The sequence below is a fragment of the Ambystoma mexicanum genome, chromosome 8, assembly GCF_040938575.1.
Source record: "Ambystoma mexicanum isolate Mex_15411 chromosome 8, UKY_AmexF1_1, whole genome shotgun sequence".
Lineage (NCBI taxonomy): Eukaryota > Metazoa > Chordata > Amphibia > Caudata > Ambystomatidae > Ambystoma > Ambystoma mexicanum.
Genome location: NC_090929.1, coordinates 326,277,460 through 326,303,652, shown reverse-complemented (window position 1 = coordinate 326,303,652; position 26,193 = coordinate 326,277,460). Strand labels below are relative to the sequence as shown.

Sequence of the window (26,193 nt, the reverse complement as noted above, 5' to 3'; positions counted from 1 at the left end):
CTATACTTTCTTTTCTGTACTTGGGAGTCCCAGACCCTTACTTCAGGTGCAATTCTTTCATGATCTCTTTCCCAGACTCTCTTTCCAGCCCAGTTCTTTAGGGTATTTCAACCCTTCTTTGTAGGGCCCCCAGCCCTTCTTCTGTCCCCACCAGCTAGCCCTGGCAAGCCCCTACCTTCAGGGAGATTCTGTTCAGGCTCTGGCCGGTCCCAGGACTCAATCTTGTCCATCCCACACTCTCTGCGAGGTCTGCTCTAGCTGCGGCATCTTCGTAGCTGCTGTTCCACGCTGGCCTGCGTTTCCGGCATGGACCGCATGGTGCCTTCTCTTCAATCAGTGCCTGCAGCCTGCTTCCAGTCAGGAGAAGGGGCCTCTCTCTCCTGACCCTTTTCGGAGGTTTCACCTTCTTGCCTCGCGTCTCTGTTCCCGCCGGTATGACCTGCTTGCGGCTCCTCAAGGGAGGGCAGTCCTTCTTCCCTGTTTATGTTCCGGTTGCTTGCATATTGACTAGAATGCTGTCATTGATTCCGCAGAGCACTCTTCATTATTTCGCTCCTCTTCTTCATCTTGGTACGGGTGTTATCATCCTTAACTTGGTTACTAGAGTTCTTCTTCCTCACAGTCTTTCTACATAACTCACATAGGTAGTCCCTACTCTTCATCGTCTCTGTACTTTTAAAGGAGGTTGGATTATCTACCTTACACAAGTACATGGAAGTGTGGGGGACTATGGTACCCTGTAGAGGGTAAGAGGATGAGAAAGGTTGTGGCATATTCTGGGTATAACACGTTCTCCCTGGATCGTCGTCCCTATTCTCATAGGGGGATCCCTCCCCATGAGATCCACCCACTGAGTAACCACCCCCAGGGGGACTATCAGGTAGCAGCCTCATCTCCCTAGCCTCATGGAAGGGGTTCCATCTACAGAAGAAGGGACGACATCCAAGGATTTGTCACACAGGGCAGACTTCTGACCTCTGCCACTGTACATTTGTTGCTGCTATCTATAACCTTTGACTACATCTGCTTGGGTGTGCATTTCTTCTTGTCTTTCAAACTAATACCGTTTGAGACAGAGATCAGATGACTGCCCCTACAGACTGAATTGTCAATAATATCAATAAATAGATCATGCATACTGAACCTTGAGAGTACTTGTTGAGCACTACGAAGTTGCTTTGCACCTTCAATGCTTTAGTGGCGTGGTTGCTATGATTTACTGTCAGCCACGAGACAAATGGACTGAGTTATCCCTCACTAAAAGCAAACTACATTGAAAGGCTCTCAAAGAAGCCAAGTCTCTTCTTGTGGAAATCCAAACTTTCAGTGACAGTAGCAGGGTCCGGTAGGACCCTGTCAGGCCCTGCACGCCAGCTCGGCAGTAGCAGAATTTCATGTTGCATGGTAATGTCACAATAGCTACTAATCCTTTTAAACGGTCTTAGTGAGGAAGTTCTGAGATGCATATGTCTGCACATTCAGCGTGTGTTCTGTACTGTCCTTGGTCCTTCCAACAGCATAACTTCAGCACATGTTCAAAGTCAGTAAACGAAAAATGAGCCATTTTATGGTCTCTAGCTTGCATACTCCATTTCCCAACAGGCTCTGGCTTTGTCCTCCCAGCAAATGGGGTGGTTCGGAACGGGGGCATTACCGTGGAGTAATCCTGCCACTCTGAGCCTCCTCATGGCTGGAGGCCACAGTCTCCCCCACCAGGGAACAAGGTAAGTGAACCCCCCTTCCTTCCCCAACCCCCCTCAGATTTCCCTCCCTCCCCCTCCCGCCCCACTTACTTTCTTCATTCTTGACCTGATCGCGAGCAGATGCGCCAGGTACACTTCTGGCCCCAGCGCATCCGCTCCCCATCTGTGACACGCCGGTCATTTAATGGTAACCATGGAAATGGAGCCGTTCCATTGCGGCCATCTTCTTTGTTTACTTTTTAAAACTTTTTTAAATGGCATGCATGAAAAGGGAGAACCAACTTCGTTTCCCGATATGTGGTGGCCATTTTTTTGTTTTTGGTTGCGAAACGCCAGAGTGTCTCACAAGCGAAAAAGCAAACTATTAGTACCCCGGTCTAACGTGGTCAGTGTTCTAATAGCAATAAGCCCCTCGACGGGAGGCATTACTGTGTCAAGTAATGCCCCAGAGCCTTCGTTAAGGCCCTCGCTTCACCCAGGCCTGTAACTATGGATACCGGGTCATTCCCTGATGTGGTAATGCTCTCCCGTCTCGGGGCTTATTGCTTAATTAAGCTCTTTCTACTTCACATTAACTATTCCGACTGGCATTACAAGAACAATATTAGTCCTTCAGATCTGGGCTCCATGTTATTCTCCTCTGAAAATCTGCTCCTGCACGCTATTCTTCTCTGACCATGCATGAGTCCACTTTTATCTTTGCAAAACAGTCCTTGGTCACATGTACTCCATACTACAATGCTGCCAGACTTCCATAAGGTCAGGTGGTTGATAGAATACTGTTGCAGACTCCCCTTAGGCTCCTACAATAAAGTGGCTTTAATCACTGGTATATGCAGGTCCAACTGTATCCGCTTCTCTCATGGGCCATAACTTCCAGCTTCCTGACAGCAATGTGAGGAAGTTTCACTGCACATTAGATATGCTGCAACAGCCCTCTGATATGTCTGGTGTACAGCAACTACCAATACATATTCAATGAAAGTCATTGTTGCTGAGATCAAAATTGAGAATCATTGCTTTGTGTAAGGAAGGCATGGTTATCAGAAGTACGACATACACAAGGAGTACAATCCAAGGGTGTTTATTGAACAGTATATGTGTAGAAAAATGGCTAATCTAAGCCTAAATCTAAGATGGGAGCAAGCTACGACCATCAAAGTTAAGAAAGTGCTGTCCTAGTGGTGTCATGTCAAAGAAAAATGGCCTATACTAATAAACCTATTGCCAAATCCTTACTCTATATAACAAAAGGGTGTGGGACAATGATATCTATAACAAAAGACTGTAGTGCAAACTGAAATGTCCAAAAGGGTTTCGGTAGTTCAGGACTGCTGAACTAATGCACTCCCTTCCCCACGTCACATCACGGGACAAGGCGGAACAGTGGCATGACTGTGAGCACCCCTTGAGTCTATAGGCACCAGGAAGCAGTTTCTTCAGAAAAGGCAGGATCCCTCAAATCAATGTCTTTGGCTTGACCTCACAAGACTTTTCCCAAGCTCTCACCATGTGGGATTCCCCACTCATGCCAAAGGACGCATTCTAAATTGGGTAGCGAACCATAACTGCAATGCAGACATCAGCTCCAACACCCCTTGCCCATGGACGGACCACCACCTCATTAATTTCTCCATCCCATCCACCATTAAAACCATTACACCTAACACTCCTTCACCACCTGCTTTGGCTAGAAGCGCTCGTAAACTAACGGAAAACAATATCCTACCATTCTTAGAGATTCCGGCCCTCAAGCCTCCGTTCTCCATGGACCGCCTGCCTGTAGCAGAACTCTACAATTTGACTTTTAAAAATGCAATCAATGCCATTGCCCCTCTAGAAAAAAGAAAGCAAAAAGAAAAATACACGCCAACTCCCGGTTCACTACTGAACTCAAGGAACTACGCGCTCTCAAGCGCATAGCACTCACTGAATGGCAATCCGATCCATATGACATCACCCTACATGCCGACAAGAAACACACCGCCCAATACAAAAAAGCCATCACAGCAGCTAAATCCGCCTCCTATAACACCAAAATCGCCAATGCCAAATCTGAATCTAAGGAAATGTTTGCCATATTCAAGGAATTGGCCATCTCAGCCACTAGCACCCAAAATCTCGTAAAAGACGAATCCTGGTGCTCGAGCATCCAGTCTGCCATGCTCAACAAAATAGATCTCCTGCAAAGCAAAATCAAATCCCACTACAATGCCCTGCCCAAATCCAATCTGCCTACCCAGCCAACTGAAAACTCCCACTCCTCGGAAGACAAGACACTTTTCGCCTTCAGAGATGTGTCGGAATCTGAAGTACTAGCCATAAAACCATCCAATTTTAAAGGTGACGCCTGCCTGGCCAACCTCATCAAAGATTGGGCAGACACCCTAACACCTTTCTTGACAGCATTCACTAATGCTTCGTTCACCTCCAGCATTGTCCCACCTTCCCTGAAGGAGGTGTGGGTTCGCCCACTCCTGAAGAAACCTTACTTAGACCCTGCCTCTCCAAACAACTACAGACCCATCACCACCATGCCCTTCTTGCTACAAATCTTAGACAAAGCTGCATACTGTCACACACCTGGCTGGCTCTCCTTCCTGGCGCTTATGGTCGAGATGGCAGTTCCGCCGTCATTGAAGGGTTCCACGCTGTTTCCCTCTCACCTGGAGTAGTGGTCTAGCTTCTGTCCTCCAATTGTTTTTCCTTCTGGTTTTAAGCCCCGCCTTTGTTTCCTTCAGCACGTTGCAACCCTTTCGCTCTGTGCTCGTGTGCCGATGCTCCGTTGGTTTAGTGATTTCTCCTCCGTGCCTTTTTTCTTCTTTCTCGGGTCTCATCCCGTTGCCTTCCTTCCTGGTTTCCATTTAGGCTGCTCCCGGCTCGACTCCCTCCTTTTCTTTTTTTTTCATTCTGCCTGCTCGTTGTGCTGCTTTCTTTCTCCTCCTGCTTTCCTGCTCGGCTCCTCTGCCTTTCATCCCTTGCTGTTGTTCCCTCGTGTTCTCCTCTTTATTATTTCCATTCTTCTTCCCTCCTTTTCTGTGCGGCTCATACCTCAGTGGAAGTCTTCAGCTCCAGATTCCTGCATTTCCTTCTCTGTCCCTGCTGCAGAATCCACCAGCTGGCTCCCCTGGGTATTCCTGACATCCAGTCATCTGCTTCTTCGCTTTCCTCCACAACAGCAACAGACCCTTTTGGACTACACGCGCACCTATCAAGATACCACCGTTAAGAGAGGTTTTTTTTAGCCAACGCTTTTTTCCTCTCGCTGGCCATTCCGGGAGGGCGTCCCCTGCATCCCTGTCACTCTAAGGAGGCAGGGTGGCTTCCGTCCGGGATAGGCCATATCTCTACTCAAAAGAAAGTCACAGAAGAAGAAGGGACGTCGAAAGAAGTCATCTTCAGAGGAATCAGGTGAGGAGGAGCGTGGGCTAACAGAGAGGAGAAGTTCATTGATTGACACTGACAGATTGCAACGCCAAACTACTTCGGATATGGCCTCTGCCGAACAGGTCCAGGAGCTGCTTTCTGCCATACCAGGACTTTCTCAAGAGCTCCAGAGCCTCAAGGCAGAGAATGCAGTCCTTAGACAGAGGGTGGATAATTATGAGAGAAGTGAGACGGAGTTGCCTCCAATACCACTTACTTCTGGAAAATATGATGGTTCACCACATAAATTTAAAGAATTTATGGAAGCCTGCATAATCCATTTTACATTTAGGCCACAGACCTTCTTGACTGATCAGGTCCGAATAGGGTTCCTGATTTCAAACCTTATCGGCAATGCTTTAGCATGGGCCACACCTTTGGTTACCAGCGTAAGTCCCCTCCTACAGGATTACAATGGTTTTACGGCCCAGTTTAAGGAAGCCTTCGAAAGAAAGGAGACCGTCCAGGTGGCTAGCGAACAACTTCTAGACATACGTCAGGGAAGCAGCGATTTGTTAACCTACATCTCAACCTTTAAGAGAATTGCAGCAGAAACCGGCTGGCCCGAGACAGCACAGTATACCATCTTCCGGCGAGGGCTACGAGAGGAGTTGAAGGACGAACTCGCCCGATTGTCGCGACCGACTACACTTGCAGATCTATGGTCCACGGTGTTACAATTCGATTTTCGTATAGCTGAAAGACGCTCGGAACGGCGCAAGGGACGCACTCCTCACAGCCTCCAAGATCTTCCTGTTCCTTCCTCTTCCTCACCTATGCCTGCCAAAGAAGAACCCATGCAGATCGGTACCACAAGCGGTCCACTCATGATTGAAGCAAGAAAGAGAAGGAAGGATAACAACTTGTGCATGTACTGTGGTTGGGATAAACACCTATTAAGAGATTGTCCCCAGGTCCCTCCAAGGAGGTCGGGAAATGCTCGTTCTTGGAACTATTAGGGGCGAATTGCCGAGGAGAACGACCTAGTCCCTATGTTTCGATGTCCATAGCGTCTGTCACCCCCTCAGAAGACAACCGACTTATGGTGGTCACGGTCCAACTGGCTTTCCATCAAGAGGTTTTTGATGTTCTGGCCCTTATAGACTGCAGAGCCGCTGGCTGCTTTATGGACACGGTTTGGGCCAACAAATCTGGAATAGAACGTCAAGAGAAGGAAGTAGATCAAAAAGTTGAGGGGGTGGATGGCAAACCACTCAGTTCCGGTCTTATCACTCATACCACTCCGCTCCTTGAGATGAAGATTCTTCAGCATACTAAAACTCTTCAATTCGATCTTATCAGAGCTTCTCCTCTGTATTTCAGGGCTACGGAGACATGTTTACAGTGATAATTTCGACAACAAAAATGTCGAAAGTCAAAATATCGAAAAAAAAATGTCGAAAAAAAAAATGACGACTTTTTCAATGCATTTTTTTTTTAAATGGGGGGGGGTTCCCCCCCCAACCCCCCTTTTTTAATTTTTTTTAAAATTTTTCCCTTTTTTTAACTCCCGAACCCCTAAAATAAATATATAATTAAAAAAAACGAAAGTCGACATTTTTTTTTCGACATTTTTTTGTCGACATTTTTTTTTCGTAATTATGACCACCCACCACGGAGACATAATCCCTCCATTGACTGGGAAAAGAATCAGATAGCTTTCTCTTCAACCTACTGTCTGAGAACCTGCATGTCGGATTCCCACTTTACTAAGGTACAGACAGTCGAGGAACTTTCTTCCCACTCTGTGGTCATTCATGTAATACCCACTGAGTTGCATCAATATAAAGAAGTCTTTGTGGACAAGATACCTCAAGAGCTCCCACCACACCGACCGGAGGATTGTACCATCGACATAGTCCCTGATGCCATCGTTCCTTACGGGCGGATGTTTTCTCTATCTCTTAAGGAGAAGAAGGTGCTGCACAAGTATCTGGATGCCAACCTCCAGAATGAAAGATACAAGTGAATTACGTCCTTGTATCGATTACAGAGGGCTTAATCAGATCACTATAAGGGATCGCTACCCCATGCCCCTCATCAAAGATGTCCTGGTGTCACGCTCACCTGATTCCCACGGAGGCGCAGGTCTGGCTTCGAGTGCTGATGCTTCTTCAATGGTGAAGCGCAGGACTCTGATGATGGACAGGAAGGGCCCCTCTACTCTGGCTTTTCTGGCTCGCAGGAATATTCCCCTGTGCGTGAAAAGGGAGTATTACCTACTGACGGAATAATGCTCAAGCCTCCCACTCCCTTCCAACCCTCCTCGATACCCTTCCACGATTCCCCGTGAAGTCTCACCTTAGGGTCTGGAAGGATGAGTTCTCCATCCTGCTTCTGATGCAGGGGCGCGTTGAAACCCAGTTACTTCACTGGATTGAGGTTTGATGGGAGTTCAAAATAAGCTTGACTATTCAGGTGAGGCGCTGTAAGAGTTCTGTTGCAAGTTCAAAAGTTCAAGCTTAATAATAATGTTCATTGTCTTATTGCAGCAAGCGCTAATGCTTATGTCTTTTTCCCCTTAGGGGCCGGGGTTCGGAATGCCGGAGATATGGCGCCGACCCGAAGTGTAAGTTCTGGATGAGCGTTCAGGTAATGTCTTTGCATTCGCTCATTTAATGTCTTTGTCTTTTTTCCCCATTGGGGCCGGGTCCGGAATGCCAGGAAGCGGCAGGACCCGAAATTAAATGGGAATGACCCAACAGGTAAGTCTTAGAAGGAAACTGAGCTTTTCCTATTTCCCTTCCTTCTCTCACCTTGTTTTCTTGTCTTTTCTCTCTAGGCTCTGGGAAGTGGGTGCGGATCCGGATGATCGCTGCTGAAGATGGAGGCGCCCAGGAAAGGTGAGTGAAATGCAGCGCAGCAGCGATCGAAGCGAAATGCTTTTAAAATGATGTCTTCCCTTTCAGGATAGTCGGTGTGATGTCTCCGTGATGCAGCTTTAGCAGGTAAGGTCTTCTTTCTCCCCAATTCTCTCTTATCTCCCTTTGCAGGTGACCCAGGATGCTGACAGGCGTGGCTGAAGTCCAGATGCAGGAGCTGACACGGTGAGCGTCCAGCTGCGAGGAGCAGAACAACGCGAAGCGTGAGTTGCTGATCGGGCGTGGTTTAAATAGCTTTGGATGAAGTTCCAGACATGTATCCTTCCACCTATCAGGTATGTATCCTTCCCCGACCACACCCAGGTGGAAAGTAGTCCCACAGGTAAAGTAGTTCCATTCAGGCCTCAAGAGGGCCTGGATGTAGCAGCATGGTCTGAATCAGGTAAGTGCACATTAAAACACTTGAACACATGTCTAGCTTTATGAGCCTGGTGCCTAAGGCGCCAGGACAGGGGTCCAACATGAGCCTGGCGCCTAAGGCGCCAGGACTGTTTCCAAAGGGGCCCAGCTTGGGCCCGCTGGCACTTCCCTGGGGGGAATGATGCCTGCCTCTGGGGTTGCTGGGTCGGACCTGGCTCCTTGGAGGTAGGCATCATGACACCTGGAGGCCGTCCAAGGGGCCGTCATTTTTTCTAAACTGGACCTACGGCGCGCCTATCATCTCTTGCGCATACGCGCGGGGGATGAGTGGAAGACAGTGTTCAGGACCCCATTCAGCCATTTTGAATATCGGGTGATGCCCTTTGGAATATGGATGGAGCATTAACAAGGCCAAAGATTCATGGATCACATTATTCCGATCTTCAGTTCCAATATATCATCATCTACCTGGATGATATCCTGGTATACTCGACGTCTACACAACTTCACATCGAACATCTTCAAAAAGTGATGGAACAACTGAAAGAGAACTGCCTCTTAGTGAATCCAGAGAAATGTGTGTTTCAAGTCACCAGCGTACCATACTTGGGATTTATTCTGTCTGCAGAAGGCATACAGATGGATCCCCACAAGGTTGAATCCATACTCCATTGGCCTATTCCCACATCTATCAAGGACATACAAAGATTTTTAGGACTGGCACATTTTTACTGGAGGTTCATCCAGGGATTCTCCGAAGTGGTACTTCCATCACGAAATTATTGGAGAAGTCTTCTTCACCCTTCCTATGGTCCGTCGAGACAGACAAGGCCTTTCGACTACTGAAGATAGCCTTCTGTTCGGCCCCGATATTACGACAGCCCGACCAGAAACGGCTGTTCATCGTCGAGACTGATGCTTCTGCCGAGGCCATAGGTGCAGTCCTACTCCAAGACTATGAAGGCGCTGTCATGATGCCTACCCCCGGGCATCTGGACCAAGCCCATCAGCCCTGGGAGCAGGCATCCAGATATTTATTAAAACCCCAGCAGCCCCGGCTAGGGGCTGTCTGGGTTCAGTCCTGGCGCCTTAGGCACCAGGCTCATAACAGAAATCAGTCCTGGCGCCATAGGCGCCAGGCTCATAGACATTACTTACCTCTGGCAGACCATGCTGCAAATGAATCCAAGCCAACGTGAGGCCTGGATGGGACTATTTTACTACAGGGACTATTTTTCACTCGGGTGTGGTTCTAGGGGACTTCTTACCTGGAATTACTTTGGAGGCTATTTAAACCACGCGCGAACAGCAGCACATGCTTCGCGTTACTCTGCATCCAGCAGCGTAACGCTCACCGTGCCTGCAGTCAGCATCCAGTCTTCAGCCACGCCCGTCTCAAATCCAGAGCTCCTAGCAAAAGAGGAAAGAAGAAGGAAAGGTTAGAACACCAACATTATTTCAATCCTTTCCTGATTCCGGATCCATCACGTCTTCGAACTTGAAAAGGGTATTATTTCTGCACGCGTCGCATCGCCAGTTGCAGCGCCGCGCCATACTCACCAGTCCTCACAGCATTTTTCGATCCGGCGCTGCCTCCATCATTTTCTTTGCCGAACTCCAGCACCTGGGGGAAAACAAAAGAAACAACAAGGTGAGCCAAGGGAGCCGACAAATACAATCTCTTACCACCATAGGCTTACCTGATTTATCACCGGAGGCATTACCCTTTAATACGCCTCATCTTCATATGCCGCACCTATAAAAGGAAAAAACAACAAGTTAAACTCATGCAACTTTTACCGAACAGTGTTGGGTAATACAGACTCTTACCTGAACGCCATCAGCTGCCTCCAGGCAATATTCTTTTGAACTAGCTGCAATTCAACAAGGGAATGGAACAAGAGTGAACATTGGACATATTGAACTCTTTGAACTTTATAAACCCCGGAGTCAATATTCCTCCGGAACTCCTCCAGCACCTTCAAACCAGTGAAGTAACTGGTATCTACGCGCCCCTGCATGCCATGCAGGATGGAGAGGTCATCATTTAAAAACATAAGGTGAGCTTACTAAAACGGGATATCGGAGGTGACAAGAGGGGAGAACGAGAACAGTGGGAGGGGGCCATCACTAAAATCCACGGGTGGCTAAATCCCTTTCTCCACTTGCAGGAGAATACTTCTACGGATCAAGCAGACGAGATTAGACGGGCCAGTCCAGACAGTCATCTCGGCACTATGCATCACGTTGGTGGAGACCGCAGCTGTCCGGGTCCGATCGACGCCCCTGTGGGAACCAGGTGAGCGTAACAGGCACAGAACATCTTGTAGCCTATCTATCCGAAACCTTAACCACCAGTCAGATTCATTACTCAGTAATCGAGAAAGAATTGTTAGCCATGAAGGTGGCTTGTGAGGAATGGCGCCATCTATTGCAAGGTGCATCTTTTCCCTTCGAGATGAGAACCGATCATAAGAACTTAAAGGTAATCCAACGCATGGAATGTATAAACTCTCGACAAGCTTGGTGGGCCCATTTCTTCTCACAATACGACTTCGTTCTGACTTATTTACCTGGGTCTAAGAACGTTCTGGCCGATGCCCTCTCGAGAATACCCTTACCTGGTGCTTCCAACAGAGAATTGCCTAACCTCATTTTGCCTCAAAAGAGGTATGTGGGGATTGTATCCTCTTTTTTGGAAGAGGTACGAAAGGGCTCCTGGACATATCCACCTCCGTTCCCCACCAAGCCTTCGTTAACGCCCACAAGACCAATGGGCTCCATTTTATGGACCATCGTTTGTTCTTACCCAATCAGAAGACCCACCTGAGAGCTCTAAGATGGTGTCACGACGATCCAGTAGCAGGACACAGAGGAACTGCCAATACCATCGACCTTCTCCAGAGACATTTCTGGTGGCCTGACATGAAGCAAAAAGCAACCACATATGTCACAACCTGCCCCGTTTGTAACAGAGCAAAATATAACACACAGAAGCCCTTAGGATTTCTCCAGCAAGAACCTCCACCAGATAGGCCATGGAGTATCATCTCTACGGATTTTATCGTCGACCTACCCCCTCTGAAGGGTGTTCCTGTATAATGGTGACCGTAGATTGCTTTTCTAAAATGACCCATTTTTCTCCCCTTCCAGGTCCTCCAAAGGCTGCTGAGATGGCTTCTATTTTTGTTAAGGACATTTTCCAGCTGCACAGTTTACCTAAAAAGATTATATCTGATCGGGGATCGCAGTACACTTCCTGCTTTTGGAAGACCTTATGTTCTAGGTTGGGTATAGAGAGGGTTATGTCTTCTGGTTTCTACCCGCATACTAATGGTCAGACCGAACGGACAAACGCTTCTTTCGAGCAGTATTTACAGTGCTTCGTCAATACTCAACAGAACAACTGGGTTTCCCTACTGTCTACAGCTGGGTTTGCCTACAATAATGCAAAACATAGCGCTACCAACCTTAGCCCGTTCTATTGTACCTATGGCTTCCATCCCAACTTTATCCCAGACTTACAGTTGCCTGCTTCCAAAGTGCCTTCAGTGGAGGCTAGCCTCTCTAACATATCTGAGGCACATAAAATAGCCTCAGACTGTCTACAAGCTAGCCAGACATGCTACAGTAACCAAAAGAATCCACATCGTCTTCCTTCTCCTATATGGACCATAGGCACCAAGGTCTGGCTGTCTACCAAATATTTGCCTCACTGGTTACACCCTTCAAAGCTTACCCCAAGGTTCCTGGGACTGTTTGTCATTCTTGACCGTCTCAATCCGGTGTCCTACCGCCTTCAGTTACTCAAACACATGAGACGGATCCACCCAGTTTTTCATTCCTCTCAGCTAAAAGAATACCGAGAGGACCCTTATCTCCGTACCCTGCCAAAATTGTCTTCGGTCAAGGACACAACTCCCGAAGAGTTTGAGGTAGCCGATATAAGAGACAGTAGGTACAGAAGGGGCAGAATGGAGTATTTAATTCATTGGAAGGGTTATCCACATTCCGATGACTCTTTGGAACCTGTTTCCCACATACATGCTCCTAGAGCTGTGCAGAAGTTCCACTGGTCCTATCCCGGTAAACCGGGGGGGTATTCCCTTGGGAGGGGGCATAGTGTCACACACCTGGCTGGCTCTCCGTCCTGGCGCTTATGGTCGAGATGGCAGTTCTGCCGTCATTGAAGGGTTCCTTGCTGTTTCCCTCTTACCTGGAGTAGCGGTCTAGCTTCTGTCCTCCCATTGTTTTTCCTTCTGGTTTTAAGCCCCGTCTTTGTTTCCTTCTGCGCGTTGCAACCCTTTCGCTCTGTGCTCGGGTGCCGACGCTCCGTTGCTTTAGTGATTTCTCCTCCGTGCCTTTTTTCTTCTTTGCCTCTTTTCTCGGGTCTCGTCCTGTTGCCTTCCTTCCTGGTTTCCATTCAGGCTGCTCCCGGCTCGTCTCCCTCCTTTACTTTTTTTTTTCTTCCCGCTTGCTCGTTGTGCGGCTTTCTTTCTCCTCCTGCTTTCCTACTCGGCTCCTCTGGCTTTCATCCCTTGCTGTTGTTCCCTCGTGCCCTCCTCTTTATTATTTCCATTCTTCTTCCCTCCTTTTCTGTGTGGCTCATACCTCAGTGGAAGTCTTCAGCTCCAGATTCCTTCATTTCCTTCTCTGTGCCTGCTGCAGAATCCACCATCTGGCTCCCCTGAGTACTCCTGACATCCAGTCATCTGCTTCTTCGCATACCTTCACAACAGCAACAGACCCTTTTGGACTACACGCGCACCTATCAAGATACCACCGTTAAGAGAGGTTTTTTTTAGCCAAGGCTTTTTCCTCTTGCTGGCCATTCCGGGAGGGGTTCCCCTACATCCCTATCACTCTAGGGAGGCAAGGTGGCTTCCGTCCGGGATAGGCCATATCTCTACACAAAAAGAAAGTCACAGAAGAAGAAGGGACGTCGAAAGAAGTCATCTTCAGAGGAATCAGGTGAGGAGGAGCGGGGGCTAACAGAGAGGAGAAGTTCATTGATTGACACTGACACATACACATAAATCCAACAATTTCTAGAAACAAACAACATCCTAGGTAAGAGGCAATCAGGTTTCTGCCCCGGTAAAGGGACCGAAACAGCCCTGCTGCACCTTAAAAACCAACTGGGGGAAATTATGGATGAAGGCAAGCCATCGTTGCTCCTCCTTCTCGGCCTGTCTGCAGCATTTGATCTTGTGGACCACAGGACACTCTGCAGACAACTCATTTACTCAGCCCAATTCTCCTCGGAAGCCACTGGCTGGATTACCTCCTTCCTTGAAGGGAGAGCCATGAAAGTATTCTCAGAGCAGGATTGCATAGCTCCCACCACCATACATTGTGGAGTCCCACAGGGCTCCTGCACCTCTCCCACTTTGTATAATCTCTTACCCTACCTCTCTTCAATGAATCGGACAATCTCGGCATAGCCTACACCAACTATGCCGACGATACAAAAGTACTCCTTCCTCTCACTGGCGCATATGAAACAGACGCAGAAACACTATGCAAAAACTGCACCACCATCCAAGCTTGGATGGCAGCCAACAGGGATAAAACCGAGCTCCTCATTGTAGGCCCTAAGGAAACACTTAACAAGCTTGACAAAAAGTACAACACCTTTATCGTAGAGAACACCCAAATCACTGTTTCTGCAGCAGTCAAAACCCTTGGGGTGTACATTGACTCTAGTCTCTCAATGACACACCAAGTTAGCGCCATTGCGTCCTCAGCAGCATTCAAAACCAAACTAATCAATGCGGTCAAACCTTACTTATCCACGCGTAACTGCCTCTCCATAGCTAGAGCCACCTTTGGAGCCAAATTAGACTACTGTAACGTCCTACTTTCCAGGAACCTCGTACAAAAATCTTAACAGACTTCAACTCATTCAGAATAATGCCCTTAGAGCTGCCCTCTGCATTCCCAAAAGGGAGCACATCTCCCGGCTAGTAAAGATGCTCACTGGCTTCCTGTCAAAGAACGGATACTCTTCAAGACACTAGCCATAACCCATAAATGCCTCTCACTCACAGCCCCCCTTATCTTGCTGAAAAAATAATCAGAACTACCCCCTCCAGACCCAAAAGGTCACATCACTCTAATCAGCTTAAAGTCCCCTTCTTCAAAAGGGCCAAAGCAGGAGGTGCCAGCTTCATTTTCCTTGCTCCAAACCCTGGAATTCCCTCCTCACAACCCTTCGAAATGAGACCTCTCACCTAGCGTTCCGCAAATCTCTAAAAACTGAGCTCTTCAATCAGCTCACCACTGTATTTACTGCCCACTCACTCCTCCATCCCGGGGAAGGCCTCCTGCCATCTGACTGGGGCATTCTGTTTCTTACCTTAACCTTTGAGCCTGTAACTATGCAGTTTCTGTATCAATGTAACATTCACCTGTCTGGTATTAGGTTCAATGTAACCAAGAACCACAGACAGGCGCTCATGTCTATTTTCCTTTTAAGTAAGTAAACACCGCTGTAACAGCGCTGCAAAGCCCCAGGGCCGCTTTGTGCGCTTTATAAACGTAAAAAATCTACATTAAAATAGCTTTGCCTACCACTCATGTTCCGTAGGGACCTACACTTGTTTCCATTCTTGAGTTATTAATGCTAACGCAGCTAGACTGAGAATCAATATTACTTTCAGGGTCCCAGACTCTCTGCTGGGGGCATTTCTCCCCCTTCTCTGCTTGCCATCACTTTCTCTTTCAGAGTCCCCGACCCTAGGTACGGGCTATATCTCCCCTTCTCTGCTTCCCACCACTTCCTCTGCTTTTCAGGGTCCCAGACCATAGATTCGGGCTATTCCACCCCCTCATCTGCGTGCCACCACCTTCGCTGGTTCTCAGCGTCTTTTTGGCCCTCTAAATACCTGTTTTCCTGGTTTGCGAGGGTGTCCATAGGCTTCATTTATTCTGCGGCGCCTCCGCTGCACAAACCACCTGTCTGAAAGCGGTCACGCTTCCGAAACTCAGGACCGCCTGTCGCTGCGTCTGCTGGCCAGCCGCCCATCTCTCCCTCTGCCTCAGGACCGGCTCCTGAGCTCTCAACTTCTTTCTTGGTATCCAGGCTTTCTCTCCCGTTTCTGGCAGACACAGTGCCTTTCCTGGCGTCTCCTCAAGGGAGGACTGCTCCCTGTAGGAAGTCATTCTTCCTTTTTATTCCATAGCTGGGTTCGGCTAGATGGAATAGGCTGGTCTGTTCACTGTGGTTCCGCAGGGTGCTCTTTTGCAGTCCATGCATCTTTTTCGTCTCAGTACATTTCTCTGAGGTTTCATAACTGTTCTTTTTCGTCTTAGCACCATTCAGGGGGGACAACGTTCTACTTTGCTTACATTTATTGAAGTATGAGAGATTCCAGGATTCTGGAGAGGGTAAGAGGGGAAGGGAGCTGGGACAGTGGTAGGAATGTACTGCATCTCTTCTAGGGTGTCATCCCTTGTCCGATGATGGTTTTCCCTCCACATGTGATCCTCCCACGGTGCACTAACTACAGGGGGATTATTGGACTGTGGCTGCAAAGCCCTGGCCACAGAAGAAGGGTGCTCCCCCATGGGAGTAGGGACAGCATCCATGTATGTGTCACAGTGATTGTTGACCCATACACCAAAATGGGACATTCTGTGGCTCTCACCACCCCTCTGTCTTTGGAAACTTTGGCCCAACAGTTCATATGACAAGTGGTCCCCAGCTAATGTAGTATGGGACTGAGGACCCTAATTCTCTGAAAAATTCTGGCATGCATCAGTGTTGGATTTTAAGGTTCAGGATTCCACGGTTCTCCATCCACACACTGACAGTCAAATCATTAGGGTGTATCAGACCATTGAACAATACTTACAATGTTTTATTGCTCGAAAACAAGATAATTGGAAAGATCTGTTCATATCGGCAGAGTTTGACTCGAATAAACATTACTACTTTTCCATCAGCATGTCACCTTTTTGTTGTTCTACTGGTGCACACCCACCCATGTTGCCTATACACATGTCCCGGACAAACCCAGTCCCAGCCGCCAAAGAAATGGTGGATAAGATGATCAAAGTCCACAAGGAGGCTTAAAAGAAGTATGTAGATGTGGCACATTGACCTGCCCCTTCATATGCAGTACACGACTGGGTTTGGTTGTCCACAAATATGTAATTGTTCTGTAATGCCATAAAAAGTGTATACCCAGATGTATGGGCTCATTACATATAGTGAGGATGGTCTCTCCACAAGCAATGAAGTTGCAGTTGGCCTCACACTGGTGGGGTAGTGTGCTAACAAAGGAGATGGGTTCCAACGAGTGATCAGTGAATTCATAACCCACCCAATCTACCAAACATTGCAAGTATCTACAAACCACCCATAAACCACCCAAGGACCAGGGGCAGTACAATACTTAAACTCTGGAGACTCAGTGATGAGCTATAGAGGAGTAGGTAATGATTTTACAAATTGAGCTGCAGCCAATTGTAAATCGGACACATGACATACCAGATGCATCTTTAAAATCAGAAGGAAAGGCCAACTAGGCCGCAATCTGATGACGCACTGCTGTAATTTGAAATGGACCATAAAGGCACGGGCAATCTCTAATGAAGCTAGGGATCTTAAAAAAATAAAAGACAAGCATATAGACATGTGAATGGCGGAACAGTGGATGCTGCATAAATGGGCAACATGTTCTTTAACAACATGCATGAGATTTAGGGAAGAAACCAATGGAAGCATTTTAGGATGAAAATGAAAGGTCCAAAAAAACACAGAAAAATGTGTAGATGAATGGTGCAGGCTGTTATAAATAATGAACTCGGTCGTGGGTAGTCGTCATCCAGGCATCCTGATGTTGAGTCAATCAGCCACACAGATAATGTTTGAGAGTTTGGTTACCTCTTTCAGTCTGTCCATCTGGCTTTGAGTGGCAGCTTGAAGACTAGGACCACTACTGCATAGTAAATAGTTGACAATTGCAAAAAAAACTGCGATCACTTTTGATCATTCAGCACGATGAGTTGTAAACAAATCAGTCCATGGTGTTAGCAGTTCATTGTTAGCTAAACAATGCTGTTGAAGCATGATTTTAAAACAGCAATTTTACAATGCAAAAACCTTTCACCCCCTGACTGAATAGGAACTTTTATGATTAATCTTTTTACTAGATTCTAACAAATAGTATACTATAGTGTACTACTTCAATGAGCATTATATCGTTTTTCATACAGTAATACAAACTAAGACTACATAATGGGTATTGTAACCCTGGAATGTGACACCTGTATTCAGACTGGCCAATCTGAAGGCTCTATGAACCGTTTTATATCCCGCAGGTTGTTCAGAATGCCACATTCCAAGTGACTCAACCAGCAACCAGGAAGGGAGTGAACCTACAGCCAATTTCCCATGACCCCCCGGAGCATTTATATACTATGCAGCCCTGTGCCCATGGGAGCGATGTCATCTTTGGTCTTGCGAAAATATCACATAGCACACATAAACTGCTCACAATATTTATACCTTTACCCTGGCAAGCCTGAATTCAATATATGACAAGTGACGCTACACACTGCAAATGGTAAACAGGAGATTACTGGCAATAATGATCTACAGTCTACATTGCCTAAACCGATTTGCAATTGTATTTCTGATCAATTTCTCTTTGTTCTTTTATATGACGAATATGCAACCTCCATCAGATAAAGAGGTGGTTCTATGTAGTTTGGTGGTAACCATAGTACCGAGTATTGTGGGCCGTAAGCTTTTTTGAACTCCCTGAGGCCTTGAACTTGGTCTTCAGGAAATGGGCTCATGCATATTGTAGATAACAAGGGAGGCAGAGCTCCTCCCTACTGATGAGGTCCAACCAGACCGAAACACGTGTCTGGGGATGCTGTTGGTACTCTTGTTCAGAGGAGAATTGCCTAGCATTTCGGTGCTGGACTGCCCCAGGGCAGGACAAAGACTGATATGTTTGGGATATTTCTTCTCTGTGAAAGATAGTGAGCTAAAGACTCTGGGTAAGTCCCTTGTAACCAGGACTAATGTCTGGCAGAGGGACTCCCAGGACCCCCCTTGTCAATTTGCATAATTAAGTAACTTTGGGTCTCACCCTAAGTTACTAGGGGAATCCAGACGTGGACCCCTTGCTCACTATTCTTAGAGAGGCACAGCTCATCCCTACTGATGAGGTCCAACCAGACCGAAACATGTGTCTGGGGATGCTGTTGGTACTCTTGTTCAGAGGAGAATTGCCTAGCATTTCGGTGCTGGACTGCCCCAGGGCAGGACAAAGACTGATATGTTTGGGATATTTCTTCTCTGTGAAAGATAGTGAGCTAAAGACTCTGGGTAAGTCTCTTGTAACCAGGACTAATGTCTGGCAGAGAGACTCCCAGGACCCCCCTTGTCAATTTGCTCATGCATATTATGCAAGCCAAATCTCCCGTCCAAAAAAGAGAGGGCTGCCCCAAAGTGAATATTAAAGGGGTGAAGTCCCTTTTCTATTTTATGGTGGCACGCCAGTGAAGGAGCATGGGAGCAAGAGCCGGGAGCCCTAGGACAGCAGGAAAGTAGTGCGAGGGGAGGTTGGGGGATGATGTGTGGGCCATGCGGGCTGGCGGTCGGTCCGGGGACCGAGGCCCCTAAAAGAAATTGTGGCACCTGGGGAACGGGCTTAAGTGGCTGGTGGAATATGGGCGGGACACTGGCAGTTCTCCCCCGTTTCCAGCCACCTGATTGGCTGAGCACCATTCATTGTGTGGGAATATGATTTTCTATACATAGTGTTTGACTTGGAGTCTGTTTGTGGGAGACGATTTGTTGTAAGAGAAATGCAATTGGTATAATTTGAAAATCATTCGAATATATTTTGAATCATGTTTTGAATCATGCAGTATGCCTTTCTACACTTCTGACAAAGTCAAGAATCAGCAGGTACAGAAAGGAAATGCACTTAGTCAAAGTCTTAAATTTGGCCTCCCCTATCACAAACACATGATGTATAGACAGCTCTGTGAATTATCCGGACAGCTCTTTTTCTTATTTACAAAATCACTGTACCTCGTTAGATAGCTGCTGTGGCTCCTCACTTGATACTGTAGACCAGGAGAAAGGCGAGTCTCTCCTGCATGGGGAAAACACAAGGAAATGCTGGTATCGTCATGAGTGAGAAAAGTTGGTGGGGAGATCTTCACAATCACAATCTTTGAGATGCATCTGAAAAACATCAACATAGGTTCTCTGACAGATCATTTCCATTCTGCAAAGAACTCGGACAGAGGCACACAGGCCCCATGTGCACAGTTAACTTCTTGGTCTTGGTAAAGAATACAACTTGATCTGATGAGCATTTGATGTAGATCCCCTGAAAGGATATGAGGCTAAGGACTGTGCTTGAGCAGGAAGCACTCATGGCCTCTGCTGCATGCCTTAGAAACCATGATTAATCATGTAGTCAAATCCTGCAAAAACAACCAAAGAAAACCTACTTGTGAAGATGGTGAAAGGAAGTACAAGTGCAAGGAAGTGATCCCCCCCGTTACCCCGCCCTTTAATCATAAGCCAAATGCTGCCAACAATTTTTTTAAAAGCACCATATGGTAAGTGGTCATAATCACCTAACAGGATCACCCTCCTTCCTACGTTCCCCACATTCACTTGGATATTAAACATCACTGGGTGAAGTGAAAAGCATATATTTAGTGGCTGGACAGCACATGAGGAATGATCCCATGTTCTGAATCGCTGCAGGTTTATTATTAGTGCAATTGCCAGATGGCTACGCTTGCTACTATTATTTTTCTTCTCCTGCTCATGGCCGAGATCAGCAGTTTGCAATCTTTTGCTCACAAGATGATATGGAATGCATCTCCCTAACCTCTACACTGAATGGTGAGGGGTCATGGGCATTGAGGTCCAAAACGTCTTGAGATACGCAGGTTGCAGACAACTGGCCTTGATCATTGAAGCAAAATGTCTGAGAACCATTTAAGGCCTCTCAAAAATCTGCATGTGTCGCAAACGAATTGCTCAACCTTTGCTAACAGATCCTGCCATAGACACAGATGAAAGAAGGAGAAAGATTAAATGATAGTGAAAGAAAAATAAAGGTCAAGGCAGAAGGAGAGAGCAAGGTGCAACTGTGGCCTGTACCTTTGCTTTGGGTAGGAAGAGTTTGATTTTTTTTGGAAACCATAGATAGAACCAGACTGATTTGCTTTTTACAGACCAGAGATTTGCAGAAGACATGGATGTTGTTGAGGAAATCAAGGGATTTGGTGCAGGGTCTTAGGTACTGGGTCTAACATTGGAAAGATCATTGTTGAGAGGCAGGTTTGTACTTGGGGTTGGAGTTTCTGTCTACAGGGCTTATTTAAGTATTTGAAGAGATGCATTCCCTTTGTGAATCTTGTATCATTGTTTGAATGAGGCAGATGCAGGTTCTCAGTTGCTAGTAAATATTGTCTGAAAACACATTTAAAGAGACCTGCCTGCCCTTGGAATTTTCGTGTAGGAAGATCACTTTGTTTGCTAGCAAATGCCCTGTGTAAAGATTGTATATAACATTAGACAGGATAGAATCCCGGGGGACTCGACAGGTAACGGATAGCAAGAAGGATCTGGACGTCTTCTACCGGATGAAGTGGTGCCTGTTGGTTAAGAAAAATGAGAGCCAATCTATGGCTTTATGTTATAGTACATTATGTTATGACATACGGGGGTCATTTGTCTTTTGCATGACCCCTGAGCACTTATGTTAAATGCTAATATAAAATGAGATATTGAGATGTCTAGCCCTGAAGTAAATATTAAATAACACTGTCAGTGGGTGAACATTTTATAAATAGACAGAAATAGTATTGGCATATGTCTTGAAACACCCCTTCTTCTGTGCCCCACCCTATACCTTGTTCCAAAGTGGCTGGGTAGGAGGAAGAAGAACCCTACTGTAAAAATAAAATAAAATAATTGTAAAGAAACATACAACAGATACATACACATTACAGTGCAGGACATAAGGTGCATGCATACATGGTTAATTGATAAATACATGTCAGGTTGTGGCAGAGATTTCTGGGAACTGGCCTGTGGCCAGTCCACTCCCACAGTGTCCTGGCAGGCACTTTATTGTGGAGTTCTGGTGGGTCTGGTGTTCTGGGGTGTACAGGTCTGTCCCACTGCAATCATGTCAATACAATTCAGCAAGTCTCGAGAATCCCTTCCCCAAGAAGTCAGCTCACAGTTCACAGGGTCTCTGGGTTTCCATCCACAAGAAGATAGCTCTTCCAGGTTTCAAAACAACAATCAGTTCAACTCTCAGGACTTTTAAAATGATTCCAAATCAAATCAACTCCTTAATCATTCAGGCTTTCCCATAGCTTGCAAAGGTTCATTTTTCCCTCTCTGTATTTCTTATGCACAAGTAACTGTGTCAGAATGCAAGCTTCTTCACATTTGCTTTCCTGGGCTTTTTTCAAATAGGGGTCACTCGGTCTAGGATTAGTTGTCAGACCACACATTCCACCAATTACAGGTCACTCAACCGATAACCCTTAGCACTTTGTTATACTTCTGTATTCTTCAGATATATCAATCAACATTGATTTTAGATTCTTCTTGGCATTCTCTTGGCTTTGCCACACACTGTATTGCACATAACTTATTCCGTGGTGGTCTTCACCTTTTTACAGGAATACTTATAACCCTTTGCAGCTTTATCCGGTATTCAGTAATGTTCGTAGCACTCTTGAAAGTACTTATGCCAATTTGCAGCTTGTTCGGCATTCAACAACTTTGGACTTAATCTTCCATAGCAATTGTAATGATTCTTAGTTCGTGCTCTATGCCAATATGCCTCTCTCTAGCCCTGGAGCGCCCTGCTATGAATGTTCCCTTCTCTTACACTCACTGGTCTGTTATCGCTCATCCTGGCCTCTCGATTTCGGCTTCTCTGCTTCTTTCAGCTCCTCCTGTTCCTCGTGTGAGCTTCTGCGGGCAGCGCTTGCCATCCTCGGTTTCAGCTGCGCTTAGCCCCGCGCTTCCCTAGTGGAGGCTACCAGTGGCCTGCGGCAGTTGGGAGCTTCTGCTGTGGACACCGGAAAAAGGGGACAGCATGCTTCTTGACCCTTGCATGGTCTGTGCTGGCCCCACCGCCCTTTCTGCACTCCTGCTCAACCCGGCTTTGCTCCAGCCCACTCTGCATCTGCATGCCACGTACCTTTCTGGATGGCTCACCCCAGGACGGTTCTCTCCAGGGTGGCTCTCTCCAGGATGGTTCTACAGAGCTGCTGGGCGATCACTCATTTTATACACCTGGGACCTGTTTAGTGGTGTCAGGTGTAAGACCTTCACTTTAGTTGTCTAACCATAATTAAACCAATTAGCTGGACATACCTGACTTTTACAACAGTAGTCCTCCACAGCCCTCTTCTGTTCTGTCTTGATGGTTGTGTAGATTATAGAACCTCCGTCCCCAAGTACCACACAGGAAGATAGTAAGACAACTGTCTGTGCAGTCCTTGAGGCCACAGGAGTTGAGTGACGTCAGACTGGAACCAGGAACGCCGGAAGGACCCCTGACCACTAAAAGGCAAGCAATGAGTACTTAAGACAATGGCAATGCAGTATATAATCAGAACACCAGAGAGGCACCACAATAAGGCTTATCTAAATGTAAGGGGAACGGATGCCTACCATACCCCGGGTGGGACAATGGGGGCAGGAGCCTGCAGATAACCGGCGGCAGCATAAGGCGTGTAAGCACTCTGGATGGAGTATTAACACCTGAGCCGGCAGAGAGGACCAATGAACAGTGTGCCCAGGAGGTTGATCCGTAAGCAGTCTTACAAGCAATCCAAAGTCAGAAGCCAGCAGGTAACGACAAGTCCAGGGGAATCCAGATCAAAACCAGGTAATGGAGCCAAGAGTCGGAAGTTCCAGGAAAGACAAAACAGCATGACAGTTCGAGGGAGAGACAAAGGAATCCGTAAAGCTGTCCGTAGTCAAGGTAGCCATAGACATCAAAGGAACGAAGCGCCAAACAGTACTCGTAGTGAAGCAGCTGTGAAGTGTTGTTTGAGTGCTTACCTGGTCCTTTTAACTGCACTGATGAGACATGTGACCTGAGTCACATGACGCGTGCTCTGTGTCACGTGTTCCGTGTTGATATCAGGTACTCGCTTCTTCCTGATTACGTGACGCGGAGACCGACGCGAAACCAGGTAGGGCCGATGTCCACGGCACACCGTTGAATAACGCCATGGTATTTGCCAGTGGAGGAACAGTCGCAAAGATCTCGGGTGACCGTCCAAGCCTCACCTCTTCCGGGTCTGCCGGATCTGATCACCAAACTGCTGCCGTCGGATATGTGGAGGTAAACCGGTTACAGATGGGAATGGTGGGTACATAAAGGTGCACCGAGGCAGCAAGAACGGGGTCTCGTGACAGGAGACATGACATCTTCCTCTTTTCAGTACCAAAGTGGTGTGAATGAATGGAAGTGTGCATTACTCCCAGTTACTCCTAGTTGCTTCTTCCTCGTTTTGATATTGACCTGATATCTCTCTATATTAATAAGAGGAGGCTGATGTATATTTGTCCAGCCCACCTGAGGAGTTGTGGATTTCTTCCTCGTTCTAGTAAAATATTGTCATTTTAGAGGGTGACTTGTAAAGGAAGAGGAGGAGAAGGATTGACAATAGCCTACAAAGGCTGTGCGGACCGAAGGCTCATTGTGACAAGGGAATGGGGAATACCATGCCTCACACAAGGGTGTCCTCTCCCCAAGTGTTCTACACTCAGGTGATCCTCCCACACATATTGACCCCCAGGGGCATCAAAACTATCGACATATCAAAAGGCTATGGACAGATATTCTGCAGAGCAGACAGACCAAAGATAGACTAGCGAGAGCAGACAGACAGACTATAGAGAGACAGATAAAAATGTAAACAGAGGACAGATAAACACAGACTGCAGATAAGTTACAAAAACATAGGATACATTCAGGCATACTGGCAGACATGGGGCCTTGAACCCCTATTTCTTTGCTCCTGCACGGCCCCTGAGCCTGTGATTGGGCCTTGAACCCTCGTTTAACATCCTAGCGTGGAGGCACTCCTCGGTGCATTCACTGCTTTTCAGGCATTTTTCTACCAGGACTGCAGGTAAGGACTTGTCCCTGGGGCCTGCTAACCCCTTTCTCTCAGCTTTCTTGCATTCTTTTTGCAGCACTATTCCCCTTCTCCCACCCCCACCCTCTTCCTTGTTTCCCTGCCTCCCACACTGCACACAAGCCTCTGATTGAGCCTTGAACCTTTGTTTAACATCCTATCGTGGATGCACTCCTTAGTGCATCCACTGCTTTTCAGGCACTTTTCCACCAGGCCTGCAGGTAAGGACTGTTCCTGGGCCTGCAACCCCCTTTCTCTTTGCTTTCTTCTTGCATTCTTTTTGCTGCACTATTCCCCTTCTCCCTCCACCACACGCTTCCTTGTTACCCTTCATCCAGCCACCCACACTGCCCCCAAGCCTCCGATTGGGCCATGAGTCCTCGTTTAACATCCTAGCGTTGATGCACTCCTCGGTGTATCCACTGCTTTCCAGACACCTTTCCACCAGGCTTGCAGGTTAAGGACTGGTCCCTGGGGCCTGCAACCCCCTTTCTATTTGCTTTCTTCTTACATTCTTTTTGCCATGCTATTCCCCTTCTCCCACCCCCCATCCTCTTCCTTTTTTTCCATCATCCGGCCTCCCGCAACACCCCGAACCTCTGATTGGGCCTTGAGCCCTTGTTTAACATACTAGCATGGATGCACTCCTTGGTGTATCCACTGCTTTCCAGGCACTTTTCCACCAGGCTTGCAGGCAAGGACTGGTCCCTGGGGCCTGCAACCCCCTTTCGCTTTGCTTTCATCTTGCATTCTTTTGTCTGTGCTATTCCCCTTCTGGCACCCCCCACGCCCCTTTCCTTGTTTGCCTTCCTCCCACCTCCCACAGCCCCCCCCAAACCTCTGATTGGGCCTTGAGCCCTATTTCCGTCCCTCCTCCCAGGGCAGCCCCACTGCTCATGCAGGTGCCTGTGGCGAAGGGCCCCGAGGCAAAGAGTAGCTCCTTCAGTAGCAGCTCCAGACTGTGTTTGCCGGTGTTCGCCGGTGGAGCATGCACCACAGCCATCAACCAGCAGTAGCGACTGACAAGGGAAGAAAGGTGCAGTCAGGGAGAACAGCCATCACTGCTCCCTATTGTACTGTTCCACCTCTGTTATTAGTCTTTTTTGCCCACAATTGTATGTTGTCCATCTCGGGAACTTAGGTCCTATCCAGGTATCTCACATCTAGGTGTTTTTGCTTGTAATGCTGTATGTTGAAACCTAGACTGTATTCCCTCTTCCAGGAATCTCGCATCTAGGTGTTTTTGCTTGTACTGCTGTATGTTGAAACCTAGGCCTTTTCCCTCTTCAGGAATCTCACTTCTAGGTGTGTTTGCTTGTACTGCTGTATGTTGAAACCTAGGCCTTTTACCCTCTTCCAGGAATCACTCATCTAGGTGTTTTTTTCTTGTACTGCTGTATGTTGAAACCTAGGCTTTTTTTCCTCTTCCAGGAATCTCGCATCTAGATGTTTTTGCTTGTCCTGCTGCATATTGAAACATAGGCTTTCTCCCTTTATCCTGGATACTTCAATCTAGATGGCTGCATTGCTGTTATGTTGAAGTTGCTTCTTGCTTCTCCCTCCCCCACTATCAGGCCTCCCTTGGCCCTCCTCTCCCTGTACCTTCTTCTCTCCTCTTTCTCTCCCTCATCACCTGGTGAGGTCTCTGGAAGGCC

General features: G+C 47.3%; 1 protein-coding gene across 2 annotated transcripts in view; it reads right to left on the bottom strand.

Moving 5' to 3' along the window:
• Positions 1–26,193, bottom strand: part of LOC138471886 (uncharacterized) — a 302,508-nt gene that overhangs the window by 84,409 nt on the left and 191,906 nt on the right. For both annotated transcript variants that reach the window (XM_069609746.1, XM_069609747.1), the window contains exon 10: positions 19,428–19,491. In XM_069609746.1, coding sequence (XP_069465847.1) covers positions 19,428–19,491 — 64 coding nt within the window. The remainder of the gene's footprint in view (positions 1–19,427; positions 19,492–26,193) is intronic.